The sequence below is a fragment of the Ziziphus jujuba genome, chromosome 6 (assembly GCF_031755915.1).
Source record: "Ziziphus jujuba cultivar Dongzao chromosome 6, ASM3175591v1".
Taxonomy (NCBI): domain Eukaryota; kingdom Viridiplantae; phylum Streptophyta; class Magnoliopsida; order Rosales; family Rhamnaceae; genus Ziziphus; species Ziziphus jujuba.
This window is the reverse complement of record NC_083384.1, coordinates 15861404-15884277: the sequence shown is the minus strand read 5'-3', so window position 1 is coordinate 15884277 and position 22874 is coordinate 15861404. Positions and strand designations below refer to the sequence as shown.

The 22874-nt window shown below is 31.4% G+C and overlaps 4 protein-coding genes and 2 non-coding genes across 7 annotated transcripts in view; 1 reads left to right on the top strand and 5 right to left on the bottom strand.

Annotated features, from left to right (window-relative positions):
* LOC107403301 (uncharacterized) overlaps positions 1–4341 on the bottom strand; it is a 158817-nt gene extending 154476 nt beyond the window's left edge. Inside the window, exon 1 of the mRNA XM_060818287.1 lies at positions 4323–4341. The gene's annotated coding sequence lies outside the window, so the exon portion shown is untranslated. The remainder of the gene's footprint in view (positions 1–4322) is intronic.
* LOC107403302 (uncharacterized) lies at positions 885–5953 on the bottom strand. Its single transcript, XM_016010174.4, has 5 exons — positions 5290–5953; positions 4344–4442; positions 3535–3579; positions 1959–2096; positions 885–1446 (listed from the first exon to the last, which is right to left on the bottom strand). Exons 1-5 carry the CDS (start codon positions 5695–5697, stop codon positions 1084–1086), a joined length of 1053 nt encoding a protein of 350 aa, XP_015865660.1. The 5' UTR covers positions 5698–5953; the 3' UTR covers positions 885–1083.
* A 782-nt stretch (positions 5954–6735) lies between these two features.
* Positions 6736–8978, bottom strand: LOC107405204 (uncharacterized). 2 transcript variants are annotated; one of them, XM_016012222.4, is made up of 2 exons: positions 8567–8973; positions 6736–7003 (listed from the first exon to the last, which is right to left on the bottom strand). In XM_016012222.4, exons 1-2 carry the CDS (start codon positions 8877–8879, stop codon positions 6987–6989), a joined length of 330 nt encoding a protein of 109 aa, XP_015867708.1. In that variant the 5' UTR covers positions 8880–8973; the 3' UTR covers positions 6736–6986. The 2 variants fall into 2 exon arrangements, with proteins under 2 accessions (XP_015867708.1, XP_015867709.1); XM_016012223.4 differs by lacking the exon at positions 6736–7003 and adding an exon at positions 7848–8185 and having other exon boundaries at positions 8567–8978.
* Positions 8979–9982: 1004 nt separating this feature from the next.
* On the bottom strand, positions 9983–10054 carry TRNAG-UCC (transfer RNA glycine (anticodon UCC)). Its single transcript has one exon. It is a non-coding gene; the product is annotated as a tRNA-Gly (tRNA).
* A 1961-nt stretch (positions 10055–12015) lies between these two features.
* TRNAW-CCA (transfer RNA tryptophan (anticodon CCA)) lies at positions 12016–12087 on the top strand. The gene has a single exon. It is a non-coding gene; the product is annotated as a tRNA-Trp (tRNA).
* Positions 12088–12464: 377 nt separating this feature from the next.
* LOC107403308 (serine/threonine-protein kinase SAPK3) lies at positions 12465–15843 on the bottom strand. The gene is made up of 9 exons (XM_016010191.4): positions 15429–15843; positions 14388–14462; positions 14172–14273; positions 14009–14062; positions 13839–13931; positions 13651–13743; positions 13366–13470; positions 13187–13285; positions 12465–12992 (listed from the first exon to the last, which is right to left on the bottom strand). Exons 1-9 carry the CDS (start codon positions 15549–15551, stop codon positions 12717–12719), a joined length of 1020 nt encoding a protein of 339 aa, XP_015865677.1. The 5' UTR covers positions 15552–15843; the 3' UTR covers positions 12465–12716.
* Between the last annotated feature and the right edge of the window lie 7031 nt (positions 15844–22874).

The window sequence follows — 22874 nt, the reverse complement described above, 5'->3', positions numbered from 1 at the left end:
TGGTAGGTTCGAGCTTTGGGGTACAGTTTGTTTCTGAATGTAACCTGCGGCCAAAATCGAGTCTTTTGGGTATCTGATCAAGAGAGGGAGGAGATAGAGTGGGCAAGGTTCTGACTTCTGAGATCCTGGGAAGATTAGGGAAGCCCTTGAGCTGCCATTTGTAGGGTTTTAGACAGAGAAATGGTTGCCATAGATAGTAGTTTCGACTCAGTGAAACTGACAGTGAATCTAAAAGCAGGGTTTGGGTAGTTCTAACATGGTGGCACCATCGTTATAATGTTTTTTTTTTTTTTTAATCTTTGTTTAAGAAAAAAAAAATGTTGTATACATTATTAACTGAAAAAAATTCAACCAATTCACTAATTATATTCTATATTATTTATTATATTTGTTTCTTTGGTTTGTGAATAATTTAGATTTTTATACCTTTTTTTTTTTGTTTCTTTTTTTTTGGGGGAAGAAAAGATTTTTATACGTTGAAATAACAAATTACTCTGTTTTAATTCGTACTGATATAGTTCTAGAAATTAAAGAATTTGGGTACTTAACATTTCTTTTGTTATTTTACCTATTAAAGTGATAAATATAAAATATTTTTATGGAAGCATTCAGCTGGTGATTTTTTCTTCTTTTTTTTTTTTTTTTTTCCTTTCTAAAATTTAGTTGTAAAAAAAGTTTAAAGAAAAGATCCAAATATGACTTGTTATGACTTCTTTGTTGAATAATTCTTTTTGTAGTATTAAACATAATTATATTTTTCTTGCAGAAAAAAATACGTAATTATATAAATGTAATCTCATTAAAATTGGTAAAGAACGAATATTTTTATTCATCTTTGCAATTAACATGAATAAAAGTAAAATAATTAACTGGCAAATCTAAAATGGATTAAGGCTAGTAAATTCCATTCCCTAGAATTTCTTTATGATGCATGAAAGTTTTTTACATAAAGGTTGGTGTTATAGCTTCAAGAAATAGAAGCAAAACTGAATTCAAAGAATTCAGAAGAGTGGAGAAAAAAACACCACGAAGAAAAAAGCCAACTTGGATCGCATACACTCACAGAATTTACACAAACCTTTGTCAATCTGTTTTTACACCTGTAGTAATATCTCCATGACTGGTTTTGATTCTCTGAATCACCAATGGAATAGCCTCTTCTAACACAGATACATTGATATTGTTCCAAACATCTGGTTTGGTGGGGAGATGAGCAATTTTCTCTGCAATATTCATGTCTTCTGGAAGTACAGAACCAAACACAGTGTACGAGTTTTTCCACTCGTCATGGTTTGCAAGGCTTACAAAGAATTCTGGGCCTGAACCAATCCATGCTACAGAACCTCTTCTGATGGTTGGACAATCTTCAGTTGGAATCTTCTTGAAACTGGTTGCCACAGTTTCTAGTGTTCCTTGAATCAATGCAAAAGGAGGACCTAAAGGAGCCTTGGAAATTCCAAAACAAAAGGTTTAGTTGCAAATGAAAATATCAAATGAAAACTGATATGCATGGTACAAGAACATAAAGTATGAACAGAAACTCAAATGAAATCGAGGAAAGGAAATTTTCAATGCTTAAACAAATTTTATCAGCATCATCAAAAACCTATTGGTTCGATAGATTCATAATCCTCCATGAATTCAAGTCTAGTGTATAGTCTGTCAGATGAACAATTTAGCTAAAACTTCTATTTTCTTCTGTTTGGCAACTTATCTCTTGCAAGAAATATTTTGCATTCAACTAGAAAGGACAGAAGCAAAACTGCCTAAAGAACTGGATTAGATTATAAAGTAAACAAAACCAATAAACTTATCATAATTTCTACTTTCTTATGGGTTCTCTTTTATGGGTCTTCAAATCACAAAATTCAGTTAGGCCACCTAGAGTTTGATATGGACTAAATGTAAAGTTTTTTGACTTTTGATAAAAGTAAAAAAGTAAATAAACGTAGTCTTACATTTTTTATGTGGTTTCCTTCTGAGTCCCAAGACTCTCCTCGGCTCTCCGCACGATAAAATTGACAACCAGCACAATGGCGCAAAGTCAGCAACTGAAGAATGTAGGCCACAGAGTAGGGGGCACAATCAGGGAGAAGCTGTACCAAAGGAAAATTGTTAGGAGAATGGGAACATTTAGATGTCATATTACATTATCAGGTTAAAACTTGCATTAGAAAAATTTTTAAGAAAAAAATAAATGACATTAATATATGCTTCCTCAATAGAATTCTGCTACAGAATGTGACTTGAACTCCAATTAAGGAGTTTCCTTTTAATATTTGGATATTGCAACAGAGAACACATTTTTTTATGAATAGTAACTACTTTTCAATTCTCCTGCTTGAAATTCTTGTATTGCTTCCTACTGCAATAGACATTCACAGGCATCCACAGAGTTTTTGCAATAAGGGATTAGTAGACATTTTGCGGTAATAGTGAACTGTATTATGTTTAGGTTGCTCAAAATAGTAGGCCCTACACTCTTAACGGCTTTAACTTTAGGCAGTGTCGCTAACTAGGTCCACTCTAAAAGCCATGTGAAGTTTTTACCCTTCAACTCCATAACAGAATGTTCCTCTACTTCAAAAGCCTGCTCTTTCTCTCCAACAATGGGACCAATGAATACATCAGGCCGTTTAGCAACCTGCCTGCTTTGTGATACAGAACCTGGAACAATCTCCATCATTTGGTCTACACACAAATCCCCCATACCAACTCAACAGATTACCAAGGCCAGAAGCATGCATGAAACGCCAAAAGTATATAAAACAGAAATTAAGAGTTTGTATTCTACTTGGTAATTATTAGAAGTGGTCTTCCCAGTCCCCTAAAAAGGCTTGCATAAAAAGCACCTATAAGCATATATCCTTTTCTCCTAAAATCTTTTACCATCAATATCTTTTAAGTACAGAATTCAAAGGAAAGCACATTTATTGGAACATGCCACATACAATGTACTTCTGTTAAAATTTAATCTTTTTGATGTCAAGGTTTGTTCTACTACATTAAGCTCCGTCCATTTTTATCTCTCTATTCGCATGAATTTCAATTCACAAATGCCTAAAAAAAATCATCCATCTTGTTCTAAAAATCAACTTCCAAAGTAAAAAAGGACTTCAGTAACAAGTTCTTCCCCTAACCTCAAATAGCCAAAAATCTTTGGATCTTCTGATAGTAAACTAAATAACAAAGGGAAAGAAGTTTTGAATAAGAACATATTATGGATTCTCCTTCCATCAACCATTTTAGAGCAAAGTAAACAATATTAATTCATCCCTTTCTAAATACTTTTCCATGACCCAGTGTCATGTTATCTACTTACAAGTCTTCTCCAGGCGCCAATTTCTTCATTATTTCCTCTCAACAAAAACATCACCCTTGTGGTCCTAGGATTTCATTTCTAATAGCAAATTGTTAACTTGATTAATAGAATTATGACCTCCAAAGCAATTACCCCTAGTAGTGCTAATAAGGAATTATTAACCTACCAAAAAGCATTAGGGATTTGTAGCTACTGAATGCACAAAAATTTACCTTAATATGAAGAGTTCCATATTTTGTTTTCATGCCAATAATGCCCTGAAAAGAGAAAACAAACATATGAAAGAAAATAAATAGAAAAAATAATTTGACACCAGAAAATCGCAGAAAAAAGCATTAAAGAAGGGAGATGACAGAATAAATATCCAATCACTAAGTAGGGTTACATTGATTCAGCTTTACAAATTTAACCTGGAATAACTGAGTTCAATTTAATGGCAATAAGCATTACTTAGGATAGTTATAGCATTAGGCTACAGTGCCTCAATAGTGACTATTCCTTTGAATAGAATAACACAATAAGAAATTCACTGTGCATCAAAGAAAGGCAATGCCAGAATAAATATCCAATCACCAAGGAGGATTATGTTGATTCAGCCTTACAAATTTAACATGGAATAACGGAGTTTAATATAATGGCAATAAACATTTATGTAGGATAGTTATAGCAATAGGCAACCATTGGCCAACCTTTTAAAGACAATAACACAATAAGAAACTCGCTGTTCAATAGTCCCGCAGGCAAAAACACAGAGTTTTAAATCACTAGGCCTTTTGGAACTTTCCCAATACTTAAAACTTGGACTCCTTAGTCTCCAAAATATAAATCCCTAATTTCTACCCTATCAATACATACATCCCTACTAGCATTTAAATACTCTGCTGACTGCCAAAATTGAAACTCGAAGGAAATTACAATCATCAGTTATAAAAAGTGCAAACTAAGCTAACAAATTTTACATTATCTCACTCAAAGTATAGCGACTACAATAGCATCCAACATTTTCTGTAGACCAATTTACCTCTCCTTTTCCAAATATGATCCCAGAAGTCCAGCTAACTTTTTCCCCTTCTTCTTGCCGATCAGGTTGCATGGTATCTTTCTGTTTCTTCAACCAGCACTGCATTAGCAAATTGAAAGCAGAGAATTTAAAACTGATATAGTAAAAAACATAGCATAATACAAGCTCTGCAGTTCTATGCAGAAGTGCTGCAATTGAAAAAGCTAAACAAAAATAATGATCCAAAATTTTGTTCTAACAGTGTCGGAAAATAGGGATTTGGTTGTAATATATAAAATATTAGAAGATTAGATTAGCTGTAAATAGTATGATTTGGTCAATAATGTAAAGTAGGAAAGTTAGTAATTGCCCAGCTATTGTAGGAATATTTTCCTGATTTGCTTTTTAGGTTGTAATCCCCTCTTTAAGAGGATCCCTATGTAAAGCATATAGATAAGAGAGTCAATATACAGAATTCTTTAATTCTGAATTTCTCTTTTCGGAGTCTATAGTCTATTGCCAATCATGCTGAGAGGGTGGGGGGCAGTCAAAACAAATTTGGAAAATGCTTATAGAACTTAAATTCAACAAAGATTGGAGCGTCATTGGAATAATTCATATAAATGAGCTTTCAATTGTTCAGAAAAGATCCTATAATCAACCATACCGAAGAAAAGTTGATTAATTTTGCACGGTTCAAACTTCATTCAGCAAGAAAAAATCCTCATTTCCATGCCTTCAAATCAACCTTAATGAGGTGATCCACCAAAAGTTGAATAAAAAAAAAATAAAAATAAAATCAAAAATCAAAACTTTACATGTATGTCTCTGTATATATACCTTTCAAATTCAGCATTACAGCTTTCAAAAGCAAAACAGAAAGAAGCACAAGAAAGCAGCAAAATAGACGAGAAGGATTAAATAGCAAAACGAGATTCATATTTAACATGCTCAAAATTCAACTCACCTCACCAAATTTTGAGCCACAAGCCTCCCGGTTCCCACAAAACACCCAAGTATCGCACAAGCACGGTCCATCATTCCCAGTACACATTGCTTTACAAGCGTTACAACATTCCTCGGAAGAGTTGAACTTAAAATCCGAACCCCACTTCACAGCAGCTCCCCAAAGCTCCAAATTATCAATCCCTCTACAACACCTTCCACTCCCACCACCCAAATCTCCTTTCCCTCCACCATCAACATCCTCTCCAACCAATGCCAAAGAACCCAAATCTGAAACCGAAGAATTACCACTGGTTCTGAGCACCAGAGAGACACATGCATATACCAGAGCGCAGGAAATCAAACCCACAGAGAGAAGGATAAAAGAAGAGAAACGGGTGGGTTCTATTTCATTATTCCTGCGACCCATTTGAGATTTGAGAACAAAGAGCAAAACCCAGAAATGGATTCAGAGATTTTGGGAAGAGAAAATGAATGAGCGTGGATTTTCTAGCCAGATGGGGAGGGCGTTGACCATAAAAAATAAATAAGAAACAAGAGGCTTGGTACTGGAGGAGGACCAGTCTCTGGTCTACTTTCGTGGTAATGAATGAATAAGGACAGAGAATCTGAGGAAGAGTGACGCTGGAGAAAGATTAAAAAGGCTTAACGACTGTTGAGTTGGAGTCAGTCAAATGATTCTGAAAGACCAAAAAAATGGCTTCCATTTCGTTTTCAACGGTCTGTACAGCTGACGACAGTGCCACAAGACTTAAACGCTGTCGTTTAGAACATATTGAAGTGAAAATAATAATCAACCTGCTTGACAGGATACATCTCAACTTTATTCTGATTTCTGAATCTCACCAGCATATGATTTGCAGAAATATAATTTAATTTCTTTTTTTCTACGAAATATTCTTTTATAATTTGGTATATTTCTTTTATATATATATATATATATTCTTATTGCATATTTATTAATTTTTAAAGTAGAAACTTTCCATTATTCCAATGGGCCTTTAATAGAATCCCAAAGAAAATTGCAGCACAAATTTTTTTTTTTTTTTTTTTAAATTATCCGAACTCTACTTGCATAGAGCATAGTGTATGACATAAAGCTGAGTCCTTAGTTGACCAAATACCTTCAATAAATTTTGTTACCGAGTTATTCTAATCAATTTTATTTCCATACCAAAAATTTTCTACTTCTTTTTCCAGATTCACTCAGCATTTGGAATCTAATTCACCAATTTTTTTTTTTTTTTTACTAAATTTCTGACACCGACTATTAAGGCAATGTACTAGTGATTGAAAAATTAATATAATCTAACTCCATAAATTAATGTTTTTTTTTAAATATATATATATATATATATATATAAATTAATGAACTCAATAAAATAATGAAATGCTATTTTCTTGAGTATTCAAAATTTGATAAATAAAATTGGAACTTTTTAAAATATTATTATAAAAGATATATTGTGATAGTTTATATATATAAAAAAAGCCCTTAATGTGTATACAACAAACACTGCCACATATTGAGATCATTATAACATAGCAATGAAATACATTGTAGGACTAACTAGAATTAAATATAATTCATAGTCCATCCATTTTTGTTGCATCTAACAAAAAAGAAAAACATAAATTAGGGAAATCATAAAAATAGTAGCCAAGAAAAAGGCAGCCCATCTTGTTAAGTCCAACCTCTCATGGTGTAGTGATGCCTGCAAAGCAAAGATAAATATAAATACTTTTATCCAACAAAAATGAACCTTTTACAGTTTTTTCATACTTTTAGTTTCATAGATGCGTGTATGCAAAGACAGTCCAATGGCAATTACTCATCTCTTCTATAAAAGAAAATTTTAGATTCAAAAATAAATAAATAACATTTTAAATAAATCAATTAAACATAATTAGAAATAAATAAATAAATAAATAAAAACTAACCATTTCAGAAAAAGCCACTTTAATAATTGTTTATGTATTTATTTGTGAATTTTCATGAATGACATGACATACCATAAAACATACCATAATTGGTTCGTATACAGACAATGTCAGTTATACAGTTGTCCAATTACATATTGTAAATATGATCATGATTAGTGAAAATTCATAAAGCTACTGTGACATACAAACATCAATGCTCTTCGCAGGTGCAAAGACACAGAAAGCGAAGGAAATTAGCTTAAGGGCCTTACTGCCAAACTTGAAAATTGCAGCATGATCTTTTGAAAATTATCCAAAATTGCATAAACCTTAACCTATGACATAAAGCAGAGTCATTAATTAACCAGTTAAATTCAATAAATTTTGTTACCAAGTTATTCTAATCAATTTTATTTCCAAACCGAAATTTTATTCTTTTTTTTTTTATTTTCTCCAAAATACTGTATACTTTAAGTAAGTTCAACATTTGGACTCTAATAACTCGCCAAATTTGTTTACAAAATTTTTGAATTCCAGCTGATATAACAATGTATTAATGGCTGATAAATTAATATAATCTACCTACATAAATAAATGAACTCAATAAAATAATGTTACTTTAATAAATATTCGAAATTTGATAAATAAACTTGTGATTTTAATACTATTATTAAAGATAGAATCCCAATAGCTTATACAATATAAAAGAAGCCCCAAATGTATCTATTTTAAACAAAGCATGGCCACACATAGAGAACATTATAGGATATCAATAGAACACATTGCGGGACTAACTAGAATTAAATATGATTCATAATCCATCCATTTGTAACATCTAATAATAAGTTTTGCACCCCCCAAAAAAAAAAAAATATATATATATATATATATATAAAGAGAAATCATAAAAATAGTAGCCAAGAAAAGGGCAGCAGCCATCCACTCAAGTCCAATCTTTCATGGTGTGGTGATGCCTGCAAAACAAAATAAAATATATACTTCTATCTAACAAAGATGCATCTTTCCAGTTTTTCCATACTTTCAATTTCGCGGATGCGTCTATGCAAACACAGTCAAGTGGCAAATACCCATATCTCTTCCATAACCAAATATATATATATATACACACACATTAAGATCCAAAAATAAATAAATAGTTGTGTTTTATGTAACCATTTGTGACTTTTCATGAATGATGTGTGGCATTCTATAATTGGTTCACATACCAACGATGTTTGTTGTAACAACTGTCCAATCACTATCATAGTCATGTAAAACCATGGTTAGCAAAAAATTCACAAGCTGTGACATATAAAAACAGAAATGTAAGAGAATTGAGATATAGGGAGACTTACTGCCACACTTGAAGTGCCTGGGGACAGTGCGACCGCAACCTTGGATAAGGCGAATGGCACGGTTGAGATCGATAAGAGCTGCCAATTTCCTAGTGATAACAGGGCAAACACATTCAACATGGCTCACTCTTACCCTCTGGCAACACTCTGCTGTTGGTTGCTTCCCATAAACCACCGGCTTGCATGCATTCACACCTAGTCTCCTCTCCTCTTTGCACTCCGCCGCACTCGGCGCACCACCGGCCTTTTCCACCGCCCACATCCCCACCATCACCAGCACCACCAGTGCCCATGACCCTACAACGCCCTTCATTTTTATTTTTATTTTTTTTAATTTTTCTTCCTTATGTAAAATTTTTCCTCCACACTACAAAGACCCTAATTGAGAGTTTGAGACATATTTATAGAAGGAAGGGAAAGGCTATATATATTATATACATATATACACATATACCCTTTGATTTGATATTCCACGCCTGCACAAGGTGCCTTTTTTTATAGTTTATTTTTGTTCATAATTTCTTTTTGACTTTCAATAGTCTTGTCTATTAGGTTCGATTCCTTTCAATGTTCTGTTCATACGTGAAGTGGTTGGTGCACTAAAGAGTTTGTGCTTTTTGCCTATACACCGAGGAATATATACATATATATATATATATATATATGCCAGTGAATGGATCATGGTTTTCCCTACATTTTGGTTTCAATTTTGAGAAATTTTAAATTCTAAATACAAATCGGATTTATGAGCATATAAATAATGGTGGTTTGAAAAGATTCAAATCTGACAGATTGTATCATTATTTAAAAAAATAGTAACTTTATCAAAATAATTCACTATAATTTTTGGATTTAATTAAGATATAATATAATATATCAAAAACTTATAAAAATGATTTATGAGATTGCAAGGTTTCTCCACAATGTCAAAAAAATTGAAAGAGAACAAGTTCCACAAATTTAAATATAATGTAAGATATAATATTTGAAGCAAATACAAAAGAATTTTGAGTAGGACTGGTCAAGTTTGGTAAAAGAGGGAATATATGGAAGTTTCCCTGTGATTTCCTCTCTTTTATGGGTTTTCTTTGAAATTAGCTTCAGACAAAACCCTGCAAAAAATTGACTTTGAAATTGCAAATAAAGAAAGTTAGGTGGAAAAGCACAATGCTACAAGAAAGCAAAGACAATACAATCATAGCAAAATCTCTCTCTTTGGTTAATGCCAACTTTGACTTAGCCCCTCTTGTGGACTTGGGAAAGTGTAGACTTTGGTTGCTGTAATGCCAACTACTGCTGTTCCATTTGACAAAAAGTTTTCTTTTTTGAATTAAGTTTCTAACTCTATAGGCCAACTTGCAGGCAAAGAGGTAGTTTAAGCACAAAAGAGGAAATGTTGCAGAAAAACAAAGAAATTGCGTTTGCCGGGAGTCGAACCCGGGTCTATTGCTTGGAAGGCAATTATCCTAACCGTTGGACTACAAACGCAGGTGCTAGTTTTCTCTCGTTTTCATGAATTTACTTCAGCAAGCTAAATCATTTACAGTAGCCTCTTTATTTGAACAGCTACTGTAACTTTCATTTAGTAATTACAGTGGAGAGATAAACATATACAATATTTTCTTTATTTGAATAACTATTTTAGCTTTCATTTAATAATTACAACTTCCAATACAACATCGGACAGGCTCAATGGATTTTTACCCCAAAAAAAAAAAATTAAAGAAATAGAGGCCAAATGGAGGAGCAGAAAACAATAGGCAATATAATAAACGGCGGGTAAATTACATTTAAAAAAAAAAATCATATAATGATTTATAGGGAATGATAAATAAAGGAACAAATTGAAGAGTATAATAAGAGTTGTCCAGTTGACAAAATATACTCTCCTTTTGGAGAGTACCTTTAGAGGTACTGTTAAGTGGATAAAATGTGTACCTGGACTCATAAAAACATTTTCAAAAGGTTCTCAATTTGCCTCATTCTTTGTAGTTTAGAATTCTCGTAAAATATATACAATTTTTTTTTTTCCTTCAATATTGAGGATTAGGAATTCTTGGAAAATTATCTTGAAGAAGCATAGAAAGATTTCATCCACTAAACTCAATTGGGTCTTATCCAAAAAAGAAATAAAAAAACTTAATTGGGAAATTGCCCTTAGTTTATATTTTCAAGTGGGTTTGGACTTTTGAGGAAGAGTGGTTGCTTGAAAATGCAAAAATATTTAAGGATTTGTGTGGTTTTATCAACTGCTTGGAGAATAAATGTGACCTTATAACGTCCTTTCTTGTTGTCCTGTCAATTTCCAAAAAAGGTAAAATTTTACCTTTCCTTTTCCTTAACTAATTTGTACACATAATATAAATCCTCCTTCCCTCCCTCGTAATTAAAATCTTCCCTCAACCATATGAATTGAACATGTGAATCTCATGCATCAAGTCCTATTCTCTTTATATTAGTGATTTTTACTTGTGTATATCATTTCTCAAATGCGGATATATACTTGTTTAATTCACATTTTTCATCAAAATAAAATATTTGGATAAAAAACGAATTTAGTTCAAAATGTAGATAGAATTTAGTCTCTACCTTATCTAGTTTTATTTATTTGTTTTATTGTTGTTTCTTTATCTAGATATCAAGTAAAAATCTTGTTTTTTATATTTTGTTTGTATATAAAAGGATCTTCCAAAAGATAGAAAGGACAATTCCCAAATCTCTATACACAACAATCTTTCAGGGTATATTCTTGTGCTTTAATCTATAATAGTTTTCTGGTTTGCTAATTTTTTTCATTACTCTAGTCAAATTAAAGGTGGCATGCCCACACTAGAGACTCCAATGGTTTTGTAGTTTTAAATAAGGGAAATCAATGAAAAATAATTTTAAACTAGTTTTTTTCTACCAAAAACATTTACTGAAAATAAAAATAAGCCATATTTATCTTTTGTATATGAGATAACAATTAGGCGTCATTATATTTTCATAATATAGCAGGGATGATTTCATAATTATTGTATTTGGAAAGTTTTACATGGTTACCATTATATTTTTACTTTTCATCTTTTCTTTTCTTTTTTTTATATATAATTTCGCTTCATATACAATTTTTTTTAATTTTCTTAGCATATTATATAAAACCGGATGAAAATTGAATGGTGAAATAATAAATTGACAACTAATATTATTACATAATTTCAATTTAATTGAAATGTAAAAATTAGATGCTTAAATATGATACTTTAAAATGTTAAACATTAAAAATTCTAGTTATTTAAATTTTTAGTCTATTGTTTATATTTAGATCTATTGCACTAATAATATAATAAAATTTGAAATTCAGAAAAAGAAAATACAATATGATCGACATCCCGAACCCAGCAAGAGCTTTTGTCCTCCCAACCTTAAAATTCAAATTTATATAATCAGTGTATTAGTGCTGCTAACTCGGATCCGTGGCGCAATGGTAGCGCGTCTGACTCCAGATCAGAAGGTTGCGTGTTCGATTCACGTCGGGTTCAAATCCCCCGAAGCATTGGCTACCAAATGGATCACCTATTTTTTCGACCGTTTCATTTTACTCTGCGTTTGCTTCCAAACGACACCGTATTTTCACATTCTTTTGCATTCTGTCTTTTTTCTTCTTTTTTTCTTTTTTTTTTTTTTGGGCAGTACACTGCATTTTCCACAGCTCTGCTCTTTTCTGTTCCCGAATCAGGATTTCATCCAAACGACACCGTATTTTCAGATTCCTTTGCATTCTATCTTTTTTTTTGGGACAGTACATTGCAACTTCCACAGCTCTGCTCTTTTCTGTTCCTGAATCAGGATTTCATATTTCAGAGCTAAAATTTTAAGTTCCAACTACTCTAAACAATAACAAAAAATGGAAGCCCTATTTTCACAAAACAATTAAGAAACATATTCCTTATATAACATATAAAAATCTCTGTGCATTATAACTTCAGTAAATCAATCCCCACTCTGATATTGGCTGTTTCAAATCACTTTGTAACTTGTACACATATTTATGACAGTCTATTCTACAAATGTGATCAACATCTTTGATTTCAGAAATTTTTTTTTTTCTTGAAGTATTATGTAAACAAACTCGAAACAAAAACCCATCTCTAAACTATCTCTAAAAAGCTCAAACTCCAACATAATCCCCACTGACATCAACTTCAGATTCCACATCAGCTTCAATATCATCAGTGTCAGATGTTCCAGCAGTACTTTTGCCACTGCTCTTTGATCCTTCACCAGGCAACTTCGCCTCTTGTATTATGCGCATTATTTCTTCGACGCTTTGTATTGGTTGCTTGTTTTCTAATTCTGCATAGTTTGTTCTCTCAACTTCAGCTAACTCTTTTGGTAAGCTTTTCAGAAACCAACGATGCTGTTTTATTTCCGGGATTGTTATCCGCTGCAAGGATATGATCAGGGATGAAAATTGTTAGTCAAAGGCAAGAAAAAAATAAGATTACTCCAAATGTTGATGGCATTTGACAGCATTTTTTATATCTTTATATGATAGGAAACAATTTCATCAGAAGATAATTGTTCAAAATGAACTGAAATAACCAACCAAAGGTTACTTTAAAAGGGGGTGAATAGTACCTTGGCAGGATTGGCAACAAATATACGAGAAAGTAACTGCCTACAGTCCGCAGAAACACGTACATAGTCGGGTATAGAGTACTGAACACTCATAATTCTCTGTTCCAGATTTTCGAACAAATTAGTTGTGATGGAAACTACCATAAGTTTCCAAATTAAATTTGAGATGAGAAACTCACCCCAATGGTCTTGCGGAAATTTCTTGGATCTTCGGGATCCTCAAAGGGATATGCCCCTACCAGCATCACGTATAATGTGACACCACAGGACCATACATCTGCAATCTACAAGCTCTACCAACTTAGCAAGCAAATTTTGGGATCATGGGATCCGTTTTAGTGATCTAAAAAGCGTATCAACAATAGTGGTGATATACCTAAACTAGATAGTCAGAACTAACAAAGTCTAGTTTTCAATATAACTTTCTATAAGTGCTAGGAAATGAGGTAGAAAATGATAAATACCTTTCCATCATATTCCTTTCGTGACAAAACCTCTGGAGCAATGTATGCAGGTGTTCCAACTGTTGATTTGGGTTGCGAATGCAATAAAGCAGACTGCATATGGTGAAACATTAAAAAGAGTTAAGAAATAACAATTGCCTGAATTTCAACTGAATATATTGATAATTTTAAACGAGAAAATCACTGACCTTGGAGTAACCAAAATCGCATATTTTAAGCCGAGGTGTTGGACTTCCATCCAAGAGCGTGTTTTCCAGTTTCAAATCCCGATGACAAATTTGCTGCAGTAAAATGATTGGTTAAGGAAAGATTCATATAAGTTTCTCACACATAAAGTGAAAGACAACTCAAAATATACCATGAAGTGGCAGTAACTGACTCCAGAAATTAGCTGCTGGAAGAAAAACCTTGCCTGTCATAATGGAAATTCCCATCAAACACAGCATGAATATAAATTTGAATGATTTTCATAAGCACAGAAATTGAGGAAAATGCACCTAAAATAAATTTTGCAAACTAACCTCATCTTCGCTAAATCTACCAGCACTGCATATCCTCTCAAACAGTTCACCCCCAGCTGCATATTCCATGACAATTGCTAAATGTGATGGAGTTAACAAGACCTACAAGCAAAAATGATTTGTTAAAGCCTGCCTTATTCAAACTCTTAGGTCCATCTTCAAGCTTGATTGATTTGATTACGGTGTAGCAAAACATTCAGAATACTATTTTCTTACCTCTTTGAATCTGACAATGTTTGGATGCCTCAAGGATCTATGGTTTATTATTTCTCTCTGAACATTCTCATCAATCTGAAACCCATATAGAAGAAATCATGTTCATAAAGATACAACAAATACATCCATAGAAAATTGTTACTTTCTACAACCAAAAAAACAAGAAATACATATGAAGTACACGTTTAGGGGAGCACAAATATTCCAAATACCTAAAATTCTAATTAACTTCTTCTATAAAGATCTTGCTTTTAACATCAGTAAAGCCGCACTAGTTTTTGACAGATTTGAACTAAACTAGAATCTGCTTGAACTACAGAACATCAACTGCCGAGAAAAACCGATAAACCATGCTGAAAAAGAATCTTTTGTGGGACAAAAAACAGAACTTCAATTTGCACCAGGAAAGTGAATAAAAAATTCACCTTTTCCTCACATAAAACTTGAACATTTAGCCACTTAAAAAGCACAACAAATCTGCATGGAGTAATAGACTACAGTCTACTTAGATTATCATTTGATTGAACTGAACCAAGTTTGACTATCAATTTGAAGCAATTATCTTTTTATCCTCCATTTATGCACAAAAAGGCTTTTTTTTTTTTTTTTTTTTAATCATTTACATCTCGAAATTCTATAGAAATTTTCAGGGCCAAACTCACAGACTCAGAAAGTTCCAATTGCAAAACATGCAAAACTCTCAAAATATTCATCCAGTGGGCAAAATAACAGCTAAAAGTAGAAACCAAACACAAATAAGTGCAAAAGCTATTTTGTTGACCAAAAATGTGATTAAGTCAATGGGCAGTCCAACAAGAGAACTACAATAAAATGAATATATCATGACTCTCTTCCAGACCTACGAATCAACTAATCATGCTTAACACTGACATTAAAAACAATTAGAAATTCACAATGAATACTGCCTATGAGATTTTTACACCAGAACCTTGAATTTTCATTTTCTTCCCTAAAATCTTACACATCAGTATATTTCTAAACCAAGTGTGCCCCAATTTAAATATTAAAGAAAAAAATTACCTTTTTCCCCCTTTCTATGTATTTGACAGCAACAAGTTCTTTGGTCTTCTTATCTCTAACCAGCCTTGCCACTCCAAAATTCCCAGAACCAAGATCCTTCAATGGCTCATACCTCTCCTCCATTTCAACCCCACCACCCAAAATCAACAAACTTACCAAGAAAATAAGTACACCCAAGATCGATGACACAGAAGGATCCCAAAAGCAAATAGGAACGACAGAAGAACAAATCAAAACGCAAATTCAAAAACCCAAAAGGAAAAGAAAAGAAAACTCAGATGAGAGAAGATTTATAGAGAAAATAGTCTACCAAAAGCCTAAAGAGTTAAAAAGAAGTTGTTGGCGGTAGAAGAAGACAAGATTCTAAAGGCCAAAAAGTAAAAATAAAAAAACTGTTTAGCTAAAAGCAATTTTTTCAAAGTCTTAACAAATTCTTACAAAAGCTAAAATAAAAAAAGTCGTTGTTTTATCTTTAAGGAAAAAAAAAATCAGAAAAGATATTTAAAAAGAAAATCCAAAGAAAGAGAGAGAGAGAGAGAGAGAGAGAGAGAGATGAAATTGTAAGAGAATTTTAAGGACACGTATACGAGGCTTCGAATTGTCGCTCACGAAAGACACTGATTCTGACAGGACAGTGGACGAAACGCCGTGTCTTACGCATATGTGACACGCGGGGTGCGTAGGTTTAAAAATTTTTGGAGGGGATGGGGATGGGAAGGAGGATAGGAGGCTGTGCGCGCAGGCTTCATCACTTTCACTGTCCGAATTTGGAAAAATTGTGGCAATGTGCACTCCCTTGTGGGTCCCGCATGTCTATTTGAGTTTTTTTAAAGTTTTTAGGGTATTCGTTTGTTGTACACTTGGGTACTACTAATAAATGGAGTCAATTCTCATCATTACTATGATGCCCGGTTTGGAGATTTCTATAAATTGCCGACGCACGCTGGATCTCCGTTGGTCTCACGCCTGAAACTGAAACGTTCACCAATTTTATTATTATTTTTTATATATAAAAATATAATAACATATAAAGATATTTGTTTTTATAGAAAATACAAATATATATTCTTATACAAATCGAAATTTAAATTTTAAAAAATAATAATAATGACCCTGCGTATATAAATATATAATAATTCTCTCTTGCCAAAAAAACAAAAATATAAAAGAATTTTTTAGTGAGGAATTCCTAAGTTTATAAAATTAGAGATAATTCAAATATTAATTAGTACTTTATTTAGTGATTAAATATTTTCTATTTAATAAAAGGAATAATGATTCGACGAAGCGGGTTAGCTCCAGTAGTTGAGCATTCCTATTTGTGTCCATGAGTATACGAGTTCGAATCATTCGGAAGATGAAAAATTTGGATAGTTTGTAATTTAAGTAATGTATTCAAAAAAAAAAAAAGAAGGAATAATGATTCATTTTCTAATAATTTAATTTTTTAAGAGAAGTGACAATTCAACTTAATATCAAAAATAACTATCAAAAAAATTATAAATTTAAAACTCAATAGCTCCACCTAAAAATCAAGATGAGTGCAAAATGAAACTAAGAGCCTACATAATGGGAAAAGATGAATAAGTCGAAAGAAATCAAGAGAATAATGATCTTAAGAATAATGATCTACCTATTGATAAGCTTAAGAATTAAATCAAGCCTAATATTGATCTAAAGAATGGATCAAAACCCTTAACAATTAGCCCTACCACTTAATTCTCATGGGGAACAATCAATCCTACCACTCAATTCTCATGCAGAGCAACAAGTATAAATTTATCATCCAACACCAACAACCTAAAACAAATTACTAAAGTTCTTTTTTATTAATAAAGATAAGGGTTGGGCTATTAAACATTTATATGTATTTTATTCCATATATAAAGCTTAACCAAAAAAAAATAAAAAATAAAAAGACATATAGAAAAGCACATGTTTTTTCTTTGTATTTGTTTTTTTTACCATATCAACTTCAATCAATTTTAGTTCCATTACATAGTAAATTCTATAGATATAGAAGATATCAATTTGAAGGAAGATATAAGAGCATCAATAAAATAAATACAAAACTTTCTTTCAGATCAAATTATATGGAATAGAAAATAAATAAAATAAAAGAACTTTTATATTTAATTTTAAAAAACTACCACATTGCAAATGAATTTTAAGTGTGAAAACAAAGTTGTGGATCTTAGAATTTCAACACCAACAGCCTATAATGAATAATTGTGTGCGAAAACAAAATTGTGGATCTTAGAATTTCAAAAAGAAGATCATAAGAGATTTATCTCTTATCAGGAATCCTCTAATTTATTTAAATCTAACATGTTTATGGGGTAAAAATTTATTCATTGGTTACATTATCTATCTTTATTGGAATTTAAATTTAAAATTCTAAAATATAATTTAGCAACTTTTAAAACTTACCATGTAAAAATTCTAATTTAATAAAGTTGAAAATTCCCGTATTAGAGAATTTTTACATAGGCAAGCCCACAGAGGCATGTCGACCACTATTTTTTTTTTTTTTGGGAAAAAAAGAGTATTTTATTAATTTTTTTGTTATACGTGAAATTAAAAAATTTGGTAGTTCAAAAAATCTGCTAGCTTTCGGTCAACTTTTTTTTTTTTTTTTTTGGAAAAAAAAGTATTTTATTAATTTTTTTGTTATACGTGAAATTAAAAAATTTGGTAGTTCAAAAAATTTGCTAGCTTTCGGTCAACTTTTTTTTTTTTTTTTTAATAAAAGCTTAGGATTAACTTATAATATATATTTAAAGTACTTTACAGTATACTATTAATTCCAAATAGGATCAGAGATTAAACCTTTTTTAATAGCCTTTTTATGTACTTTCATTATTCCTCTCAAATATTTTCATCTAACTTATGTTTCACTGTAAATTAAAGTTGTATACAAAATGATTATCCAAATCATGGTAGCTCATAAACATAAGAGAGTAAGATGTATCTATTTTTTTCTTTTTCATTTTTTAATTAGTTATTTTGTTTTATAATTTTTGTTTTCTTTTCTTTTTTTGGTTTTTCATCAACGACATGTGTCAAGAAGTCTAGAATAATATTCTTCTTGATTACTAATGTTCGTATTATTTTGGATAGTAGTTTGCTAAACTTTACCATTTATTTCCTAGTTGTGAATTAAATATTTTGCAATTGTGCATAAAGTATATAATTGAACATATTTAATGTTGTCTAAAGTTTACGGTTAAACAAATTAAAAATAAATTTTTAAAAAATATAAAAAAATATAAGATTAAATAAATTTAAATATATTTAAAAGTACGAACAATTCAAAGATGTTTAGCATCTCATGAGCGAATAATATAATAGAGTTTTTATAACTATTAGTTTCATTTAAAATATTTTGATAAAAAAAAATTCATGAAGTTTCATCACTATTAATTTCACTTGAAACATTTCTAATTTGTTGGCCAAACACAACTATTAATTTCGATGGAGTAGTGTTTGAGTTGTGAAGAATTTGTGAAAAAAATGTATTTTTAGCCTGGTTGAAGAGTGTATAAATCTAGGATTTTTTGTGTATTAAAAATATTGTATAAAATAATCTTATATTTTTTTTATTTAAATGATTATATATATATATATATATATAAAATGAGAGTGCAAGAGATTGTTTGAAATTGTGAAAAGATTTTCTTAAAATAAAAAAGCATGCAACTCTATTAAATATTTTGTTTTTAAAGTTTGTATTATTTAATATAGATAGGCATTTCATAAAAATATATATTAGGTGATAAAAACAAATATTTGTTTAGTCCTTTTATCTTTAATATATGAGTGTTAAGATTTTACCAAAAAATGTACGCGTGAAAGAAAGAAAGAAAAAAAAAATGTTAAAAAAGTTATTTACCCTTGGATCGTGAATTCCAAGAATCAGAATTTAATAAAAAAATATAAAAATAAAAAGGCAGTATTGTATTTTCAAGGGGCCCAAAATTTGGGAAATCGATGCACATTTCGGTGTTTATATACACTGTTAGATATATTTATGGACAGAGAACTTTTAGTTAATAAATAGCATTTTTGTGCACTTATAATTGTTAAATTCAATCAAATTTTTAACTTTTTCAATTCTGTAGTCTCGGGTAGAACTTTTAGTTTTTTTTTTTTTTTTTAATTTGTGAATGGGTGGAACTTTTAGTTAATAAAAAGCTTTTTTGTGCACTTAAAATTTTTAAATTCAATAAAATTATTAACTTTTTTTATACTGTAGTATCGAATTTGAACGGTTCATCTATAAAAAGAAAAAAAAAAAATATATATATATATATATACATACACACTGAGAATTATATATAAAGTTGCAATATGCACTGAAAATTGCTCACGCGCTTAGATGAGCTTGTGGATCGAAATTCTTTGTGATTTGGTAAGCAAATGAGAAGCACAGTAGACGACTACAGTGGGTCCCGGTATAACGGTTGGTAGGGCAGTTAACCTTAATTACGAAATTGCCCATGTTTTGCGTGGTGTAGAATGTCGCCTAGTCGCTACCTTTAGCGACAGACGACGTCAGATGACAAAGCATCCAACGGCCGAACTTAAGAGAGTGGGACCCAAACAAAATCGCAATCCACAGACCACAATAGCGTATCACATCGTGACTAATTTAATGTAGATCCGATGAATATTGACCGTACAGATGGAGGTCAAATACATACTGTATTTAATCACGGAATTGGACTGAGTTAAACATTGATTCTTACTGGCGGGGAAAGAAAGTGTTATATAAATTAATTGGTGAATAGAATTTTCGTCTGTTTTCTCACAAAAAATGGATCACCGAAAGCCAAATGGATAAAGTGACAGGGCCAAAAGTAAATATTATTTTTTTAATGTTAAATATGTCGGTAGGAAGTAGCTTTCTAAACCATAATTTAAAGCTGATTGACAATTGGTTGAAATGCATAGGCTTTGCATGTTAAATTATCATTAAATATTTTTAATATATTATCTTATAATCTTTGTTTAATTAGTAGATTTTTTTGTATTACGTTTACATCACCATTGAAAAGAGTAGTAAGTTCGTTATTAAATGTATTCTTGTGGTCATTGTCATTCCCAATTTCATCTCATGATTATTAAAAAGTTACTATTAGATAGAAACTTATGAGTTAAGGTTCTCATTAGTTACTATTGAATTACTATTCACTTTATGAATTTTAAACTCATAATAAATTTTCTTTAATGACACAGTATTCAAGGAGAAATCTACAGACTTAATAACGTTTATGTTTTTAGTTTTTTTATTTTCGTTTTGGAAAATTAAGCACATATGAATAATAAATGACTACCACTAATACTCATCATAATAAATATATGAGTCTTATTTTATAAACTAGTTGAAATGATTTTTCATTTGTTATTTATGTTTCCTTTTTTTTTTCTTTTTTTTTTTTTTAGTTTTCTAGCTAGTTTCTTTAAAATTATAGTTAGGTGAGAAACTTTTTTTTTTTTTTTTTTTTTTGAAAGGAAACATTTCACAAATATTATTCAAAACTGAATTCAAAACCAAATGGACAAAAAGATCCATGGCCTAGACCATGTTCTAAAGGAGACACATTTAAAACTACCCAAACTAGCTAGCTTGACTTTTAAATCCTCTACCAAAAATCAATTTGAATAGAAATAGGAATCTTCATCACTTAAAAAATCTTATCACTTCTCAACAATACTGCCATCTCAACATTGTCCTACTCTTATACCCATAAGCTGTGTTGCTAGCGGAGAAAATTGTCCATTTTTTGGTTTAGACATTGCAACCATAAGCTCCCTTTCCTTGTTCTTAATAGCCACATACGCATGGCTTTATGCATCAAACAGGGATTATAAAGCCATGCTTATGTCCCATCCATATTAGTCTTCAATTCATTAGGCTTTGGAGGAATTCAAATTTCATCCTCTCTTTTGGGCATTACTTTCCCTTGTTACTACCAAGAAATTTCATTTGTATTCCCTACGAGTATTTGATATACCATCAAGAAGAAACTCATCTAGTTTTATCTTTGACTTTATTATTTTGCATTACGTCAGATTCCAAATAGCCCAGTTAATAATAATAAAGCATTCCACTTTAAAAGACGATAGATGGTCCATAGTCAAGTATAGAGTATGAACAAAATAACTATCTCAGATAAGACGCGTAATTAGCTATTATTTAAGGTACAAGTTAGTATGCATAACTAAGTAAAACCTTCAAGAAAAAAAAAATTTGAAAACCAAAAACATAAACATTACCAATTTATAAACTCACATATATAACATAATACCTGTGAAGTTATTGATTTGTACTGAGTTTTCCTTTTAAGTAATCTAATGACAAAGCTTAAGTCTGCCTTTTTTTCTTTTTTCCTTTTTTTTTATCATGATCTTGAACTCAAATGCTTTCAGCATTAATAATTTAAAAAATCATTTATTCATGTTTAGTTTATGTAATTTTTGTGGGGGTCCAGCCTTTTATCTCCTAAAGTCCAAGTCAAATAGGGTTTCAACCCTCGAAATCTTAAAGAAAGCATTATGAATAAATGCTTATTTTCAGTCTTGGATCACATAACACAAAGCATAGAAAATACAGGTTTTTGAAAGAGGCTGAGAAAAATTTTTTGTTGTATAAATTTTATAGTTATAATGCATTTTTTTCTTCTCAATTTTCATACCTTTTGTCTCTCTTTATTTTTCTGTATTGGTTTTGTGTGTTTTTGGTGATCAAAGATCATAACAAATGGTATCAGAGCTTGGTTGGAATATAGGGTTCGCCGTCGAAGAGCTCAAACAAAATATTTGAGCATATCAGAAGATAGATCTCACCGAGACGAACGAGCCCAACCGGATCGCCATCCGACGTCTCACGCGCCCCCACGCGCCATCAAAGTTTTCTGTAGGTTTTTCATGCGCCAGTCAACTCTCACGCACCTTCAAGCCGAGCCAAGCCGCACTAAAGCTGAGCCAAGATTTGGGAAGAGCCGATCTAAGCCTCCATCCGAGCCAAGAGCTGAGCCGTGCCACATCATCCGGTCGGCACATCATCAACCACGTCAGCACTAGTCCATGACTTTTCTAAAATGGCAAAAATACCCCTGTATTTTCGGTATTTTTAGGTTCCCAGAAGTTTTGGTATTTGCAATTTGATCTAAAACTTTTGGAAATTGCACTTTGGTCTCAATTTTTGAAGATTCAGATTTTGACCCGAGAAGAGTCAAACCTAATGTTTTTTATCGTTCCGGACTTATTGGTGGACTTTATTTTTCTGAATTCAGCTCCAATTTTTTGCAAGACAAGATGTCAATGACCGAGTCATATTCGAGAGTGATGATTAAGCTTATTATCACCAGCTATGCACTTTGGAGACATCGGATGGAAGATCTTCTAAATTGCAAGGAATTGTTTGACCTTTTAGATGCTAAA